This window comes from Oncorhynchus tshawytscha, linkage group LG20 (assembly GCF_018296145.1).
Source record: "Oncorhynchus tshawytscha isolate Ot180627B linkage group LG20, Otsh_v2.0, whole genome shotgun sequence".
NCBI classification, from domain to species: Eukaryota; Metazoa; Chordata; class Actinopteri; order Salmoniformes; family Salmonidae; genus Oncorhynchus; species Oncorhynchus tshawytscha.
Genome location: NC_056448.1, coordinates 23,750,162 through 23,766,153, shown reverse-complemented (window position 1 = coordinate 23,766,153; position 15,992 = coordinate 23,750,162). Strand labels below are relative to the sequence as shown.

The following is a 15,992-nucleotide window of genomic DNA, read 5'->3' as shown; positions in this document are numbered from 1 at the left end:
AGTAGGCTAATATTAACTAGCTAACACTGCCCATGAAAGGAAGTTAGGCTAGCGAGCAAGCATTTTAGCCAGGTAGCCTAGGACAACAAAAAATAAAAGCATGTACTGTATGACACATGAGTGACTTTGAGTCATAGACCATTTTGCCCCGTAGCACTCACCTCTGTCATCATGAAGTGCTTTGAGAGTCTAGTCAAGGATCATATCACCTCCACTCTACCTGATACCCTAGACCCACTCCAATTTGCTTACCGCCCCAATAGGTCCACAGACGACCAATCGCCATCACACTGCACACTACCTTATCCCATCTGGACAAGAGGTATACCTATGTAAGAATGCTGTTCATTGACTACAGCTCAGCATTTAACACCATAGTACCCTCCAAACCCGTTATTAAGCTCGAGACCCTAGTCTCGACCCCACCCTGTGCAACTGGGTCCTGGACTTTCTGACGGGCCGCCCCCAGGTGGTGAGGGTAGGAAACATCTCCAACCTGCTAATCCTTAACACTGCGGCCCCACAAGGGTGCGTTCTCAGCCCTCTCCTGTACTCCCTGTTCACCCATGACTGCGTGGCCGTGCAAGTCTCCAACTCAATCATCAAGTTTGCAGACGACACTACAGTGGTAGCCTTGATTACCAACAACGACGAGACGGCCTACAGGGAGGAGGTGAGGGTCCTTGGAGTGTGGTGTCAGGAAAATAACCTCTCACTCAACGTCAACAAAACAAAGGAGATGATCGTGGACTTCAGGAAACAGCAGAGGGAGCATCCCCCCATCCACATCAACGGGACAGTAGTGGAGAAGGTGGAAAGTTTTACATTCCTCGGTGTACACATCACGGACAAACTGAAATGGTCCACCCACACAGACAGCGTGCATCTTCAACCTCAGGAGGCTGAAAAAATGTGACTTGTCACCTAAAACAGTCACACACTTTTACAGATGCAAAATAAAGAGCATCCTGTCAGGCTGTATTCCCGCCTGGTACGGATTTGGGGATGCTGTCACATATTTGTTCACGTTCGTCTTTAAAATCGACAGTCTCAAATCTTCCATTAAAGCAGTTAAAGTCGTTTACAGTCAGCAATTGTATTGTTCTCTCTTTTACTCTCTCTTCCCATCATTGCATTAAGCCCTTCCCAAGCTCGTCTTAGATTGCCTGTACACAATCCATGTCTCAATTGTCTTAAGGCTGAAAAGTCCTTCTTTAACCTGTCTTCTCCCCTTCATCTCCACTCCAAGTGGATTTGACATTAATAAGGGATCATAGCATTCACCTGGATTCACCTGGTCAGTCTATGTCATGGAAAGAGCAAGTGTTCCTAATGTTTTGTACACTCAGTGTATAATAAGGCTGTGTATCCCATGGGCTTTCATACTGTATGTGCATTATTGAAAGCAGGATATGTATCGTGTACATCCAAAGCGTTTAAGGGCCCAACTCCTGCTGGAGCATATATTTGTCACAACATTGTCCACCAGGTTGGATGTTATACAGTTGTTGCATGTTATGTTATGTATTTTAACAACTGTTGTCATTCTCTTCTTCAACAGTATGCATTTTGTAATTACCGTGTAATGTAGCTACCCTGTAGTTTTCTGAAGACCACTGTGCAATGTAGGGCTCAGACAAGGTACAATAGCCTGTATATTATAACAGGATTACACATATCCAGTGAAGTTGTGGCAGAAAAATACTTCCTAGATACATTTGTTTCATACTTTGCCTAGTTATTGTAGTGCTCTGCTGTTAAGCTGCAAACCTGTTCTCGTTGATGTTTACAATGAAAGGGATTGTGCTTGATTTCTTGGATTTGTATTTTCCGCATGCACCGAACTCAACTGGTGTTTACTGTGAAATGCTTGTTTACGAGCCCTTCCCAACAATGCAGATTTTAATCAAATAAAATACTTGTAAGTTAAGCTATATACAGGGAGTACCAGTACAATGTGCAGAGGTACAAGGTATTTTAGGTAAATATGTATATGAAGGCATGGTAAAGTGACTAGGCATCAGGATAGGTAATAATAAGAGTAAATAAAGAGCAGAATAGCAGCAGCAAATGATGAGTGTAAACGTGTGTTTGTGGAATGTGTATGTATGTGTGTATGTGTTGTGTCGGTCTGCGTGTGTGTGTGTTATGTGTGGCTGTGTCATGACGGACTGTATAGTGAGGCAGGAGGGCAGTGGGCTAGCTAGGACTTTCAGTGTGATAAGTGACTGGTGTAAATATTGGTTTTCAGCAAACCTTCCCTGAAAAGCTTGGTAATCTCTTCTAGAATTCTGCTGAATTCACTGAATAAACACGGGTCACTGTGCATTAGAATTGCTTTTTATATCCACCATTATTCAATTTTAAACCAAATGTTCAGAAAATCCATTCTATAATAATGCTACTATATACTTTAAACAGACATACATTTGCTAAGTGCTTTCTTTTTGCTCTATGCTAACAGCTGTATTTCATATCTCATCCTCTAGGTGTGCACTGCCAGGAGCTGTCCAAGGACTCCAAGAGCCAAGCTCCCTTCCCTGTCTACCCCTCAGTTGGCTACCAGATCCTCAACGCAGACCACCTGCTGTTGAGGGACTACAGCCAGGAGCTGCTGGGGAACTCCAGCCTGCAAGCCCAGAGGCAGGCCTTCCTCATTACCAACTCCGGGGCGGGCCGCCTGCAGCCGGCCGTCAATGTCACCTTCGGCTCCCTGTCTGTGGAGAGACCCATCGGCCCAGAGCTGCTCCTTGGCAGTCGCAGGATCCTCCCTGTCATCCTGGCACGCCAGGTCCTCTCCTCTGCCCCCATTATCAGGATCCTCTTTCACATGCCCAGTATGGCCAATGGAGGTGACGCTGGCGGGGGCAGGGCTGGGGAGGGGGTGGAGGTGGGTAGTGGTGGGAGGAAGGGAACGGAGGAGGGGGCCCACTGTGTGACGGCGTATGCCTTCTGTGAGACGCAGGAGGTGCGGGGGGCATGCCTGCTGTCCCCAGGGGGTTTCTGTGTTGCCCAGTTGAAGCCCGACCCGGCCTGGTTCAGCCCCACCAGCCGCTCCTCCAGCTCCGACAGCAGGGATAGACAGGGAGAGGTGCAGGGTATTCCCGTGGAGATCTACTTCCAGAGCCGACGGGACTGGACAGGCCAGTGTGTTCCCCAGGACAGCCTGCAGCATGCGGGGGTGGGGAGGGGTGGCCCAGTGGGGTCTGGTATACCCATGAGGAGGGTAGGGAGTGTCAACATCCTAAAGGCACCACCTGAAAGCCCTACGTTCCTGCGTCTGAGGTTAGGGGGAGCCGTGGTGGTCCAGACCTCATCCAAACCACTGAGGACCACCGACATGGCCACCTTCTATGTGTTCCTGTCCAGTGTGTCTGCTGTGGAGAGCTTCACTCTTAGGTAAGAGTAGGGCTGCACGAAATGGGAAAAAATAGAACTTTTTTTTTTTTCAGCAAATATTGCAATTGCGATTTGTCTTGCGATTTAGATCAAAACATATGGTTGAACAGTTGAAATAATAGAAATAGAATGATTTATATTAAAAAGCAAAAGTTAAAGCAGCATCGTTCTTATTTGGAACAATCTGTTGACTGCAATTGATCGAACAGAACAGCATGCAAACTTATAGTCGATCTAACAGTGAGAGGTAACTGCAGGGTTTGAGTGATGGGACGGGGCTTGGTATGTGTGGGATGCAGCCACAAGAGGAGAAAAAAACAGAGTAAACTATAAATACTGACATTACACGCAGCGTTTGAAAATATTGCATGCGATATGAAAATGTCAAAATATAGCATGAGATATTGATCTCTTGCGATTTGCATATTGCACATGTCAATATTGCAATTTCTATGTGAATTCAATTAATTGTACAGCCCTAGGTAAGATCACTGCTTGGATATACTGTCTGTTCAGTCCATAGCTAGAATATCCAGGTCACAATCAGATAGTCTGATACATTAGCTGTGAATTTTGCACATAATGGTGTTGATATGACCTTACTTTGTCTATGTATTCTATTGTAAAGTTTTGTGTTGTCTAAACGTGCTGAACGTATTCTGCATGCACTGATACACTCTAACCCACTAATGGATCCATTCTACATCCTATTTGCTTCATGTAAATGTAGGTCTATATGTTGTGGTCGTACTAATGCATCATGACTTTTATCACCAAGTCTTACAGTGCCTTTTCTGTTACCTTGACGCATGCTACCATAATGTGCTGGCCCCTGGCTCAAAACATAAATCCATAAATAATAGAAAATTAAGAAATAGGATTTATGTATGGATTATGAAAACATTCTCAGAACACATAGCAAATGTTAACCTCTTTTCCTGTTAAAAAGATGTTTGTGTATTTGAGGGCAAAATAATATTGTGTGTAGTCAGAAATTAGAGACAGAATGTTTTTTATTGCCGTTTTAGGCCTTGTGTAAAAAGTCTATCACCATAATGAATAAGAAGGGCTCTTCTCAAAGGATAAGTTCCATGCATTTAAATTGTAACTTAAGGCCACTTGAATGGCGCCAGGGCGTGTCACCAAGGTCATGCTGTGGGACGGTTGAACGCTGGTGTGGCTGGAAGTCGTCTTGCTGTTCCGCTCCCTACACAGATTACAGACTTGTCGTGTGCCAGTCCCAGTCTACTTCACTCCCGACTGGAAGAAGTTCTGAAGGCAGTCTTCCATACACAAGGAAATAATTGGGTAATGGATTCGGCAGCCTTCATATCTTAACATCCCATTAACGTTTGAAAAGGGATCTCTGAATTTTTTTGTTCATAAATAATGCATACATTTAATGGAGCAAGAAAACAAATAACTAACAACTGCCTGACTCCTTATGGTGAAAATTAACTTATTACGCAGGCAGCATTATCGCGCCAAACACACAATTCAGTCTGTTTTGCAAAAGCTCTACTCGTTGCCTTGGATGCACATCACAGAGCAGAATAAAGTTGCTTTTATTGGAATGTTTTAGATCAGTATACCTTAAAGTAATTTCAATCGGTGGAAGTTTGCATTTTCCACTCTTCCACTCGTTTTGTTTGAAGAAACAGCAGAAAAGCTTCTGATACGTTGATATCTCAAAGTGTAGGGGACAAAGTAACACACCCATTTTCTCAGATAACATAGAAGATAGAATGACATAGTGAAAAGTTGCACTTTTAAACTGGACTAACTGAAATGCCATTTCTCAGACATGGTTTAAAATAGTCTCAGACTTGCACTAGTCTATATTTAAAAAAATCTGATTTCCAGAAGGACATTTAGAGTTCATCTAGATCTAAGTGAAGGCTTAAATTAAACCTGGCCTAGAGGCAGGTTTAACTTCTGATTAATGGATGTTCGCTCCAAGGTTGACCTTGGCAATGGAGGAAAATGGATTACCTGGACTAAAATCTATTTCTGTGACCATTTCCATATGTACAAAGACAATTCTTGAGCCAAGGCTTTATCTAAGTCTCTTAGGATAAAGCCCATCCCTCCTTCCCTGCAAGTACTGATCCCCTTGAGGTTTTTAGGGATCTGGAACCTTCCATCATGAAACAGGAGATTTGTGTGGTGCAAATGAACTAACTGTATGCATAATCGTTCACAAACTCTGCAATGCCATATGTGAACTGAAAGACAATTATACCAAGTTCCCTGATGCTGCTGCCTGAGCCAACTACAAGGTAGAGTTCTATGAATATGGGAACTTCCCTGGAGTCATTGGCTGTATAGATGGATGTCATATTCCCATCAAGTTTCTCTCTACAGCAGATGCTGAGGAGTACAGGAATCGCAAAAACTGGTTCTCAATAAATGTAAAAAGTGTGTGCAGTTCTCCAACATTGGTGAATTTTGGAAAGGTGCAACTCATGACTCAATGATTCCTCTTTGTATGCTCAGCTTGAAGGTGGACAACATAGTGGAATCTTACTTGGTGACAGTGGGTATGCACAGACCAACTTCTTGTTCACTCCCTATCTTCATGCAATAGGACCTGAGCAACAATGGTACAACATTTTTTTGCTATGCAGCACTTCTCACAACAAAGATAGCTCAAGTGATTGAAGCAAACCGTAGACATGGATTGGTAACAAAAAGGTTTTTAATTCACAAATGGAAATATCGGGACCCCGAACTGGTGCTGGTTTGAGAAGAACATTGGTACTGCTGCTGCTTCCTGTTTCTCTCCTCCTTCATAACCAACACAACATGAAGGATTAGCATCTTCATATCATGCTCTTCTTTTAAATACATTAGTTTGTGCTCATGAAATTCCATGGTCAGTTTCTCATGCATTCTCACACAATCTTCCCTCCTGGCTGCTGCAGATGTATTAGGCTGACCTTCATCCTGCATTATCTCCTCTAAGCTATGGTGATCATCTGCCTCTAGAAAATGATTGCATTGCTGCATTAAAGAACATTATTTCTTCAAGAGTTGAGTTCATTACATAATTCTTATTATGGGAGTGCAAGAGATAACTGACACATTACATGTTCCCTGGAGTCCGGGGATTGCACATGTTGAATGAATGTGTCCTACCAAATGAGGATTGGAACAGTCCCCCATCTGAACTGTCCAAATTGTCATCATCGAGGATACCTTCCAGGGGTTGCTGGCTCAACATTTCCCCCAGCTCATCTGTCTCTGGGCCTCCTGGGTGTCCATCACCAGTCTTGAAACGCTCCCTATGAGCAGTGGTGCAAGATACCTTAATAGAAAATCACTCAAGTAAAAGTGAAAGTCACACAGTGAAATACTACTTGAGTAAAAGTCTAAAAGTATTTGGTTTTAAATATACTTAAGTATCAAAAGTAAGTGTAATTGATAAAATATACTTAAGTATCAAAGTAAAAGTACAATAATTTCAAATTCCTTATATCAGGTATTTCCAAACAGGGGTATGCACAATGCCGTCGGGGTAAGCCAAATAAAAATGTGATCCACATTAAACATATATATCTATATTTTTTTAAATAATTTAAAAAAATTTCAAATGAATGTTCTTCACATTTTCTAACTGTCCATTTAGTAAGGCCCGCATCCATAGAGACACACATCAGCTCTACTTTCAAAATGTAACCCTCCAAGATCCCCCCCACAGTTCCCCAATAGCTGTCCCTCAACCATTGGAGACCCCCCACGGAAAAAATACAATTAATTCCATTCCCCACCCCCAAGAACCCCCCAATGCACCAACAACCAAGAGAATGAACTAAAGAGAAAAAAGGAAAAGACAGAAGAAAACAGCAAACAACAATGCAAAAAAAATGGACATCAATGACAACTGAAATCATAACAGCAATGCCAACTTTAAATGTTTGTGTGCATGTCTGGCACTATTACATGTATGTGCGTGTTCTTGTATGTGTTTATTTGAATGAGAGTGCGTGTATATGCATGTGTACCAACACCTGCACGGCATCAGCCTCAGGCAAACCGGCATTAGTTGTAAAAACACTGCCACTTAGTGTCATTCAAATGTACTTTTATTATTTTTTATTTTGACTTTTTCTTTTTCTTTATCTTTTGACCATCAATCTCTCTCTCACACATCAACTCCACTCCCACTTGTCTCCACTTCCGCATACCAACCCTCAGCTTCCCTCAGCCCATCCCATCTATCTCTGCTGGCCAACTACTTTGTGTTTCTACGCAACACATATCTTTCAACTATGCTATGATGTTTAATGTATCTACAGATTGCGTGTTGAAGATAAATAATTTTACTAGGAATATTAGTATATTAGTAATTGACTGACCCGGTCTCTCCAGATATCCTAACAGTACTATTTCTAGGGTCAATTTTATATCAATGCTATGCATTTTCAGCCATTCCTGAACCTGAGACCAGAAACAGGCTACCTGAGGGCAATACCAAAATAAATGGTCTATTGATTCTGAATCCTCACAACAAAATCTGCAGAGCTTCGATGATTTTATGCCTCAAATATTCAACATTTTGTTGGTGGCAAGAATTCTATATAATAATTTTAGCTGAAAAGCACAAAGTCTTGAATCTTGCGTTGTTTTATATATATATATGTTTTATATATCAACTCATACACCCTGTACCATGGAATCGGTACATCAAAAATCTCTTCCCAACTATTTTGCAATCTGTATGTCACAGTTGTCAACATCCTGGTCCTCAAATGAAACTGGTATACTTTCCTATGTATGCTATTTTTATTCCTCCGCCAGTTTTGATCCTTTATATTGGGCAGACAGACCAGTTCCCTACCTCCTCCCACTGCCACCCGCCTCCTCCATTCCTGGGGCAATGCTGTAATCAATTGGTTGTACTCTTGGATTGAGCAGACCTTCCCATACCATTATGATAACTCCATGAAGGACATAACTCTACCATTACAATTTACAATATTATTTAAGAACAAAATACCCTTTTCAAACATCTTTCCCATAAATACCGGTATTTTATCAACCAGCACATTTGAGTTCAGCCATCATATTTGTTGTAATATTTGTTGGATATTTTTACTGGACAGCTTTGTGACATCAAATGGACATTGGTGGTCAAGATGTGTTGGTATCTGTACTGATGGCGCAAAAGCCATAACAGGAAGACATTGTGGAGTGGTAACACGCGTGCAAGCAGTTGGGTACACTGCAGCATCCATCGAGAGGCTCCTGCTGCCAAGGGAATGCCTGATATCTTGAAAGACGTTTTGGACACTACTGTGAAAATGGTTAACTTTGTTAATGCAAGGTCCCTGAACTCTCGTGTATTTTCTGCACTATCCAATGATATGGGCAGCGACCATGTAACACTTTTACAACATACAGAAGTACGCTGGTTATCAAGGGGCAAAGGATTGACACATTTTTTTTAAATTGAGAGATGAGCTTAAAGTTCTTTACTGACCATAATTTTCACTTGTCTGACTGCTTGCAATATGACGAGTTTCTCACACGAGTGGCCTATCTGGGTGATGTTTTTGCTTGCCTGAGTGATCTGAATCTAGGATTACAGGGACTCTCCACAACTATATTCAATGTGTGGGACAAAATTGAGGCTATGATTAAACATTTGGAGCTGTTCTCTGGCTGCATTAACAAGGACACCACCAGGTCTTTCCATCATTGTATGATTGTTTGTGTGCCAAAGAACTCAAGCTTCCGGACAATTTCAAATATGATATAGTGAAGCACCTGAGTGAGCTGGGTGCGCATTTACACAGAGACTTTCCCAAAACGGACCACACAAACAACTGGATTCGTTATCCCTTTCATGCCCTGCCTCCAGTCCCCTTACCAATATCTGAACAAGCAGTTCTGTGAAAATGGAATTGAATCAGAAGCCACTACCAGATTTCTGGATATGGCTGCGCTGCGCTCAGAGTATTCTGCCTTGGCAATTCGCTCTGTTAAGACACTGATGCCCTTTGCAACCACAGACCTATTTGAGAGTGGAACCAGACGGCATCATTTTCTTTATTTTTTTTATTTACTGAAAGCCACGGGCACATTCCAACACTCAGACGTCATTACAAATGAAGCATGTGTGTTTAGTGAGTCCACCAGATCAGAGCCAGTAGGGAAGACCAGGGATGTTCTCCTGATAAGTGCATGAATTGGGGCTCCCAAGTTGTGCAGTGGTCTAAGGCACTGCATCTCAGTGCTGGAGATGTCACTAAAGACACCCTGGTTTGAATCCAGGCTGTATCACAACTGGCTGTGATTGGGACAGTATCTTACCTGAAGTTGTATTTCTGTTGATGAATCATGCTGTTATAATTGGGTGGTTTGACACAATTTGTTTCAAGAGGGTTTTTTCAGTCACTGAATTTATCTTAACGTTTTCTTTTAACTCCGTCCATTATTTGGTTTAGGTGACTTGCTCCAATTTCACAAAATGCTTATGTCCCATCCCTAGTTTTGGAAGCATCCTCAGATCAGCACTAAGTGCACATCATTAATCTAATTAGGCTTCACAAAGATTAACTGGTTAGTCCTTATTTACCTTAGTCTGGGACGCCCTAGTCTAGAATTTATTAATCTGAAGTTAAACATTGTCACAGAAAGCCATTTTTTTATCTGGATTTATTTAAGTAGAATTAGCCTAGTCCTGATTTAAATTAAACTCTGTCCGGGAAACCGCCCTGTAGTGACTAAATGACAGCATAGGTTTTAAAAATCATGTTAGCTAGTCTTGGGTGTTAGCCTAGGAGAACTACAAGAGAGACGGATGGGACGACAGTAACACAACGTAAATTTATGAGCTGGAATAAAATAAATGTTAATTTTACCAGGTAAGTTGACTGAGAACACATTCTCATTTACAGCAAATACCTGGGGAATAGTTACAGGGGAGATGAGTGGGCCAATTGGAGGTGATTAGGTGACCATGATGGTATGACGGCCAGATTGGGAATTTAGCCAGGACACCAGGGTTAACACTCCTACTCTTACAATAAGTGCCATGGGAACTTTAGTGACCACAGAGAGTCAGGACACCCATTTAACATGCCATCTGAAAGACAGCACCCTACACAGGGACATGTCCCCAATTCCTTCCTACCCTGGGGTATTGCAATCTTTTGACCAGAGGAAAGGATGCCTCCCACTGGCCCTCCAAAACTACTTCCAGCAGCATCTGGTCTCCCATCAAGGACCAACCTTGCTTAGCTTCAGAAGCAAGCCAGCAGTGGGATGCAGGGTGGTATGCTGCAGGCCATTGTATCCTCTAGTTCATATTGCTTTTATAATGTTAACAAAATATCAACAAGTGACTGAATGTTTAAAAATTACATATGACATCATTAGAATTCTGCTTTAATCAATTGACTGGATGGATCAGCTTCTCACATAAGCTTTTATCAACAGGTTAGTGGTTAAAACATATACCTTTATGATTCTGGGAGTCAATTACCTTATGTCAATCCATGGAAATGTGATAATGAGTTTGCCGTTTTTGAAGAGAATAAATGAAGTTTATTCTACCAAACACAAGGAGCGCGCATGACAAGGACAACTGGAGTGCACCTGATTGGTAGGGCTGTGCATGAATATTAATTGAAGATTGTGAAAAACATCTCCTACTACATTCCTGTTACATAGGTCCTCCCCTCTCATCAATCTACACACAATACCCCATAATGACAAAGCAAAAAAAATGGAAATATCACATTTACATAAGTATTCAGAAAGTTTACTCAATACTTTATTGAAGCACCTTTAGCAGTGATTACTGCCTTGAGTCTTCTTGGGTATGACGCGACAAGCTTGGCACACCTGTTTTGGGGAATTTCCCCCATTCTTCTCTGCAGATTTCTCAAGCTCTGCCAGGTTGGATGGGGAGCGTCGCGGCACAGCTATTTTCAGGTCTCTCCAGAGATGTTAGATTGGGTTCAAGTCCAGGCTCTGTCTGGGCCACTCAAGGACATTCAGAGACTTGTCCTGAAGCCACTCATGTGTTGTCTTGGCTGTGTGCTTAGTCTCATTGTCCTGTTGGAAGGAGAACCTTCTCCCCAGTCTGAGGTCCTGAGCGCTCTGGAGCAGGTTTTCATTAAGGATCTCTCTGTACATTGCTCCGTTCATCTTGCCCTCGATCCAGACTAGTCTCCCAGTGCCTGACTCTGAAAAACATCCCCACAGCATGATGCTGCCACCACCATATTTCACCGTAGGGATGTTGCCAGGCTTCCTCCAGACGTGACACTTGGTATTCTTGGTTTCATCAGACCTGAAAATCTTGTATCTCATGGTCTGAAAGCATTTTGGCACACTCCAAGCTAGCTGTCATGTGCCTTTTACTGAGGAGTGGCTTCCATCTGGCCACTCTACTGTAAATGCCTGATTGGTGCAGTGCTGCAGAGATGGTTGTCCTTCTGGATGGTTCTCCCATCGCCACAGAGGAACTCTGGAGCTCTGTCAGAGTGACCATGGGTTCTTGGTCACCTCTCTGACCAAGGCCCTTCTCCCCCGATTGATCAGTTTGGCCGGGCAGCCAATTCTAGGAAAAGTCATGTTGGTTCCAGACTTCGTCCATTTAAGAATGATGGAGGCCGCTGTGTTCTTTGGGACCTTTAAAGCTGAAGAAATGTTTTAGTACACTTCCACAGATCTGTGCCTTAACCTCACTAGGGGACGTGGGTAGTGTCCCACCTGGCCAACATCCAGTGAAATTGCAGAGCGCCAAATTAAAAAACAGAAATACTCATTATAAAAATTCATAAAACATACAAGTGTTATACATCGGTTTAAAGATTAACTTCTTGTTAATCCAAACATTTCAAAAAGGCTTTACGGAGAAAGCATACCATGCGATTATCTGAGAACAGCGCCCAGCAGACAAATCATTACAAACAGTTACCAGCCAAGTAGAGGAGTTACACAAGTCAGAAATAACAATACAATGAATCACTTACCTTTGATGATCTTCTTACGGTTGCACTCACAAGACTCCCATTTACTCAATAAATGTTTGTTTTGTTCGATAAAGTTCCTCTTTATATCCAAAAGCCTCTGTTTTGTTCGTGCGTTTTGTTCAGTAATCCACAGGCTCAAACGCAGTCACAACAGGCAGACGAAAAATCCAAATAATATCCGTAAAGTTCGTAGAAACATGTCAAACTATGTTTATAATCAATCCTCAGGTTGTTTTTAGCCTAAATAATCAATAATATTTCAACTGGACAATAACGTCGTCAATATAAAAGGTAAACAAGAAAGGCTCGCTCTCGGTCGTGCACATGAAAAATCTATGGGCTACTGTAGGGTCCAGTCATTCAGAGTGGTCTTACTCCCTCATTTTTCAGCATACAAGCCTGAAACAATTTCTAAAGACTGTTGACATCTAGTGGAAGCCATAGGAAGTGTAAGTTGAGTCCTAAATCAATTGATACTGTAATGGCGTTCATTAAAAACTACAAACATACAAAAATCCCACTTCCTGGATTTGTCTCAGGTTTTCGCCTGCCAAATAAGTTCTGGTATACTCACAGACATTATTATACAAGTTTTGGAAACTTTAGAGTGTTGTCTATCCAGATCTACCAATTATATGCATATCCTAGCTTTTGGGCCTGAGTAGCAGGCAGTTTACTTTGGGCACACTTTTCATCCGGAGGTGAAAATAGTGCCCCTTACCCTAGTTAACACAATCCTGTCTCAGAGCTCTATCGACCTCGTGGCTTTGTTTTTGCTCTGACATGCACTGTCAACTGTGGGAACTTATACATACAGGGGTGTGCCTTTCCAAAACATTTCCAATCAATTGAATTTACAACAGATAGACTCCAATCAAGTTGTAGAAACATCTCAAGAATGATCCATTGAAACAGGATGCACCTGAGCTCAATTTCAAGTCTCATAGCAAAGGGTTCAAATAGTTATGTAAATAAGGTATTTCTGTTTTTTAATTTCTATACATTTGCAAAATGATATAAACCTGTTTTCTCTTTGTCGTTATGGAGTATTGTGTGTAGATTGATGAGGAAAAACATTAATTTAATACATTTTTGAATAAGGCTGTAACGTATTAAAATGTGGAAGAAGTTGAGGGGTCTGAATACTTTCCAAATACACTGTAAATAGACCTTATGGAACAGCGGGGACTGTACAGACACACACATACGCACACACACAAACGCACATTGTAATATTGTTGTACGGTGGAATTATACATTTTTGTATTGTAGATATGTAGTGGTGTATGATATGATACTGTTCTTTTTATGTGTGATGTAAGTGCCTTAATGTGTTTGGATCCCAGGAAGAGTAACTACTGCCTTGGCAGTAGCTAATGGGGACCCCTAATAAATAAATAAAAATATACAAAACTGACCTGGACTAGCATTGAGGAGACTTTGGTGAAAGACTCTTAAACTCTCATGGCCTTGATATTATATTTATTTGAGAGAATAATCTCTATGCCCCCTGAACTTCCCAAATTCATTGACCCACTACAGATGCTTTTAGGCCTCTGTGCTTGAGGCCCATTGTAAATCATAGCCCCATACTGAGATTTAGAAAGGGGAGAGGACTGAAGGGACTTAGCCCCGTGTTTAAGGCCATGTGCAGGCTGGCCCGGCCTGGCCTGGCTTGGTTTGGCTCAGAGATGAGTGATTGTTCCTGGGGGAAAATCCATGCTCTACTTCACTCCTCCAGGCCCAATATTGAGTACAAACCCCCAGGTTTATAACAGATAATCCCTGTCCTGATTGAAAATGACTCGAGAGGTTAACCCTTTGGTTGAGAGATGATCTGACCATGGCTCCATTACTGCCTCCTGGACTTTAATGTGAGTTTGTGTGTGTGCGTGCGGCCATATGTGAGTGAGTGTGTGCATGTGTGTTTGATGGTGGTCCCAGTCCCACACTCATTGGAACAAGGCTCTCAATTACAGTAAGCATCTTTGCTGCTCTACCTCAGAGCCAGAGCTCAGAGACCATCCATTTCCAGTCTGTCCAAAGTGGCCATCCCTGTCAGTCTTTCGTTCTATGAAAACTTCCACTGTACAATCTCAGCATATACAGCATATATCAGCATATAATATTAAACTTAAAATGACTTGTGGGGAAAAAAATGGGACTGTTGCATGGCTGTTCATTTTACACAAGTAATTTAATTTGCACCACAGTATTGCGGGTAATTTAAGGACATTTCAGGCAGCCCTGTCTTTTGCCTGAGCAAATGTGATTGGTTGGTCCAAACAAATTAATACTTTGTCAAATTCAGGCCAGGGGATGATAACTTTGTGTATTTTGAAAAGTGGTATTTTGATGATGAGTTTGTGCTGTGCCTGAGAGGAGGTTCAGGAGGTCTCCGGCAGGCAGTTTATTTAGCTGATAGCCTATTGGCAGTTCCCATGTGAAGGTAGTAGATGAAGAGGGGAGCTGTACAAGATTACGAATGAAATGATGATGAGTTTACATTGAGGAAGTCACACAGACAAGTTTCTCTTCATATTCCCCCTTTTCAACGTGATCTCAGGCAAAGATTTATTTAATCAACCTCCTCTTTTACTTTTATTTTTCTTTCCCCTTCCTGATCTCATACTTGGACTGTTTACTAATCCAGCCAGGCTGAAAATAGACTGTTGTCATCGGGCTTTGCCCCTCATCGCTATAGTCCTCAGGCAAATTAATCACTGTTGGTCTTGAATCACTTCTCGTTCCTGATACTGGCCCATTAAATGGAGATAAAAAAAGGTCCTCATTTACCATAGCAGGAGTAACGATATGTTTGGTTGGTGGATTGCTTGGCTCTAATGTTGGCCTTGCCTCAGTGAACCTAGCTGAGAGTGATTTAGTCTGGCTCCTGACCCAGAACTCGATCCAGATCTGCCTGGGTTAGTATTGATCAGACTGTCAGCTGTCACTGAGCACCAGTCTCTGTGTGTATGACTGAATCACACACCCCAGCAGTCAGACGGGACAAGGGGAGTGTCTGTGTGTGTGTGTGTGTGTGTGTGTGTGTGTGTGTGTGTGTGTGTGTGTGTGTGTGTGTGTGTGTGTGTGTGTGTGTGTGTGTGTGTGTGTGTGTGTGTGTGTGTGTGTGTGTGTGTGTGTGTGTGTGTGTGTGTGCATGTGTGTGTGTGTGTGTGTGTGTGTGTGTGTGTGTGTGTGTGTGTGTATCTGTCTAATCCACTGCACTGAAATCTCTGTTATTATATTTATAAAGTTTACTTGTCGGTGTGTGTGTATGTGTGGAGATTAAGAGTTGTCTGTCTGGATGCGTGGTGGGACTTTAAGCCATTGGGTTATCACTTAATAGTGACTCTAATTATTCTGATGTTGTCCCCCCATCATCATCATCTGAATGTTGTCCCCATCATCATCATTTGAATGGTGTTCCCCCCATCTACATCATCTAAATCTTAGCCAAAATCATCATCATCTGAATATTGTCCATCATCATCAACATCTGAATGTTGTCCTACAATCATTGTCATAATCATCTGAATGTTGTCCCCCAACATCATCATCATCATCTGAATGTTGTCCCCCCATCAACGCCGTCAACTGAATGTT

At 42.2% G+C, this 15,992-nt stretch overlaps 1 protein-coding gene across 1 annotated transcript in view; it reads left to right on the top strand.

Annotated features, from left to right (window-relative positions):
- Window positions 1-15,992, top strand: part of LOC112219946 (transmembrane protein 132D-like) — a 41,998-nt gene that overhangs the window by 3,206 nt on the left and 22,800 nt on the right. Inside the window, exon 2 of the mRNA XM_024381437.2 lies at window positions 2,490-3,399. Within this exon, the coding sequence (XP_024237205.1) occupies window positions 2,490-3,399 (910 nt within the window). The remainder of the gene's footprint in view (window positions 1-2,489; window positions 3,400-15,992) is intronic.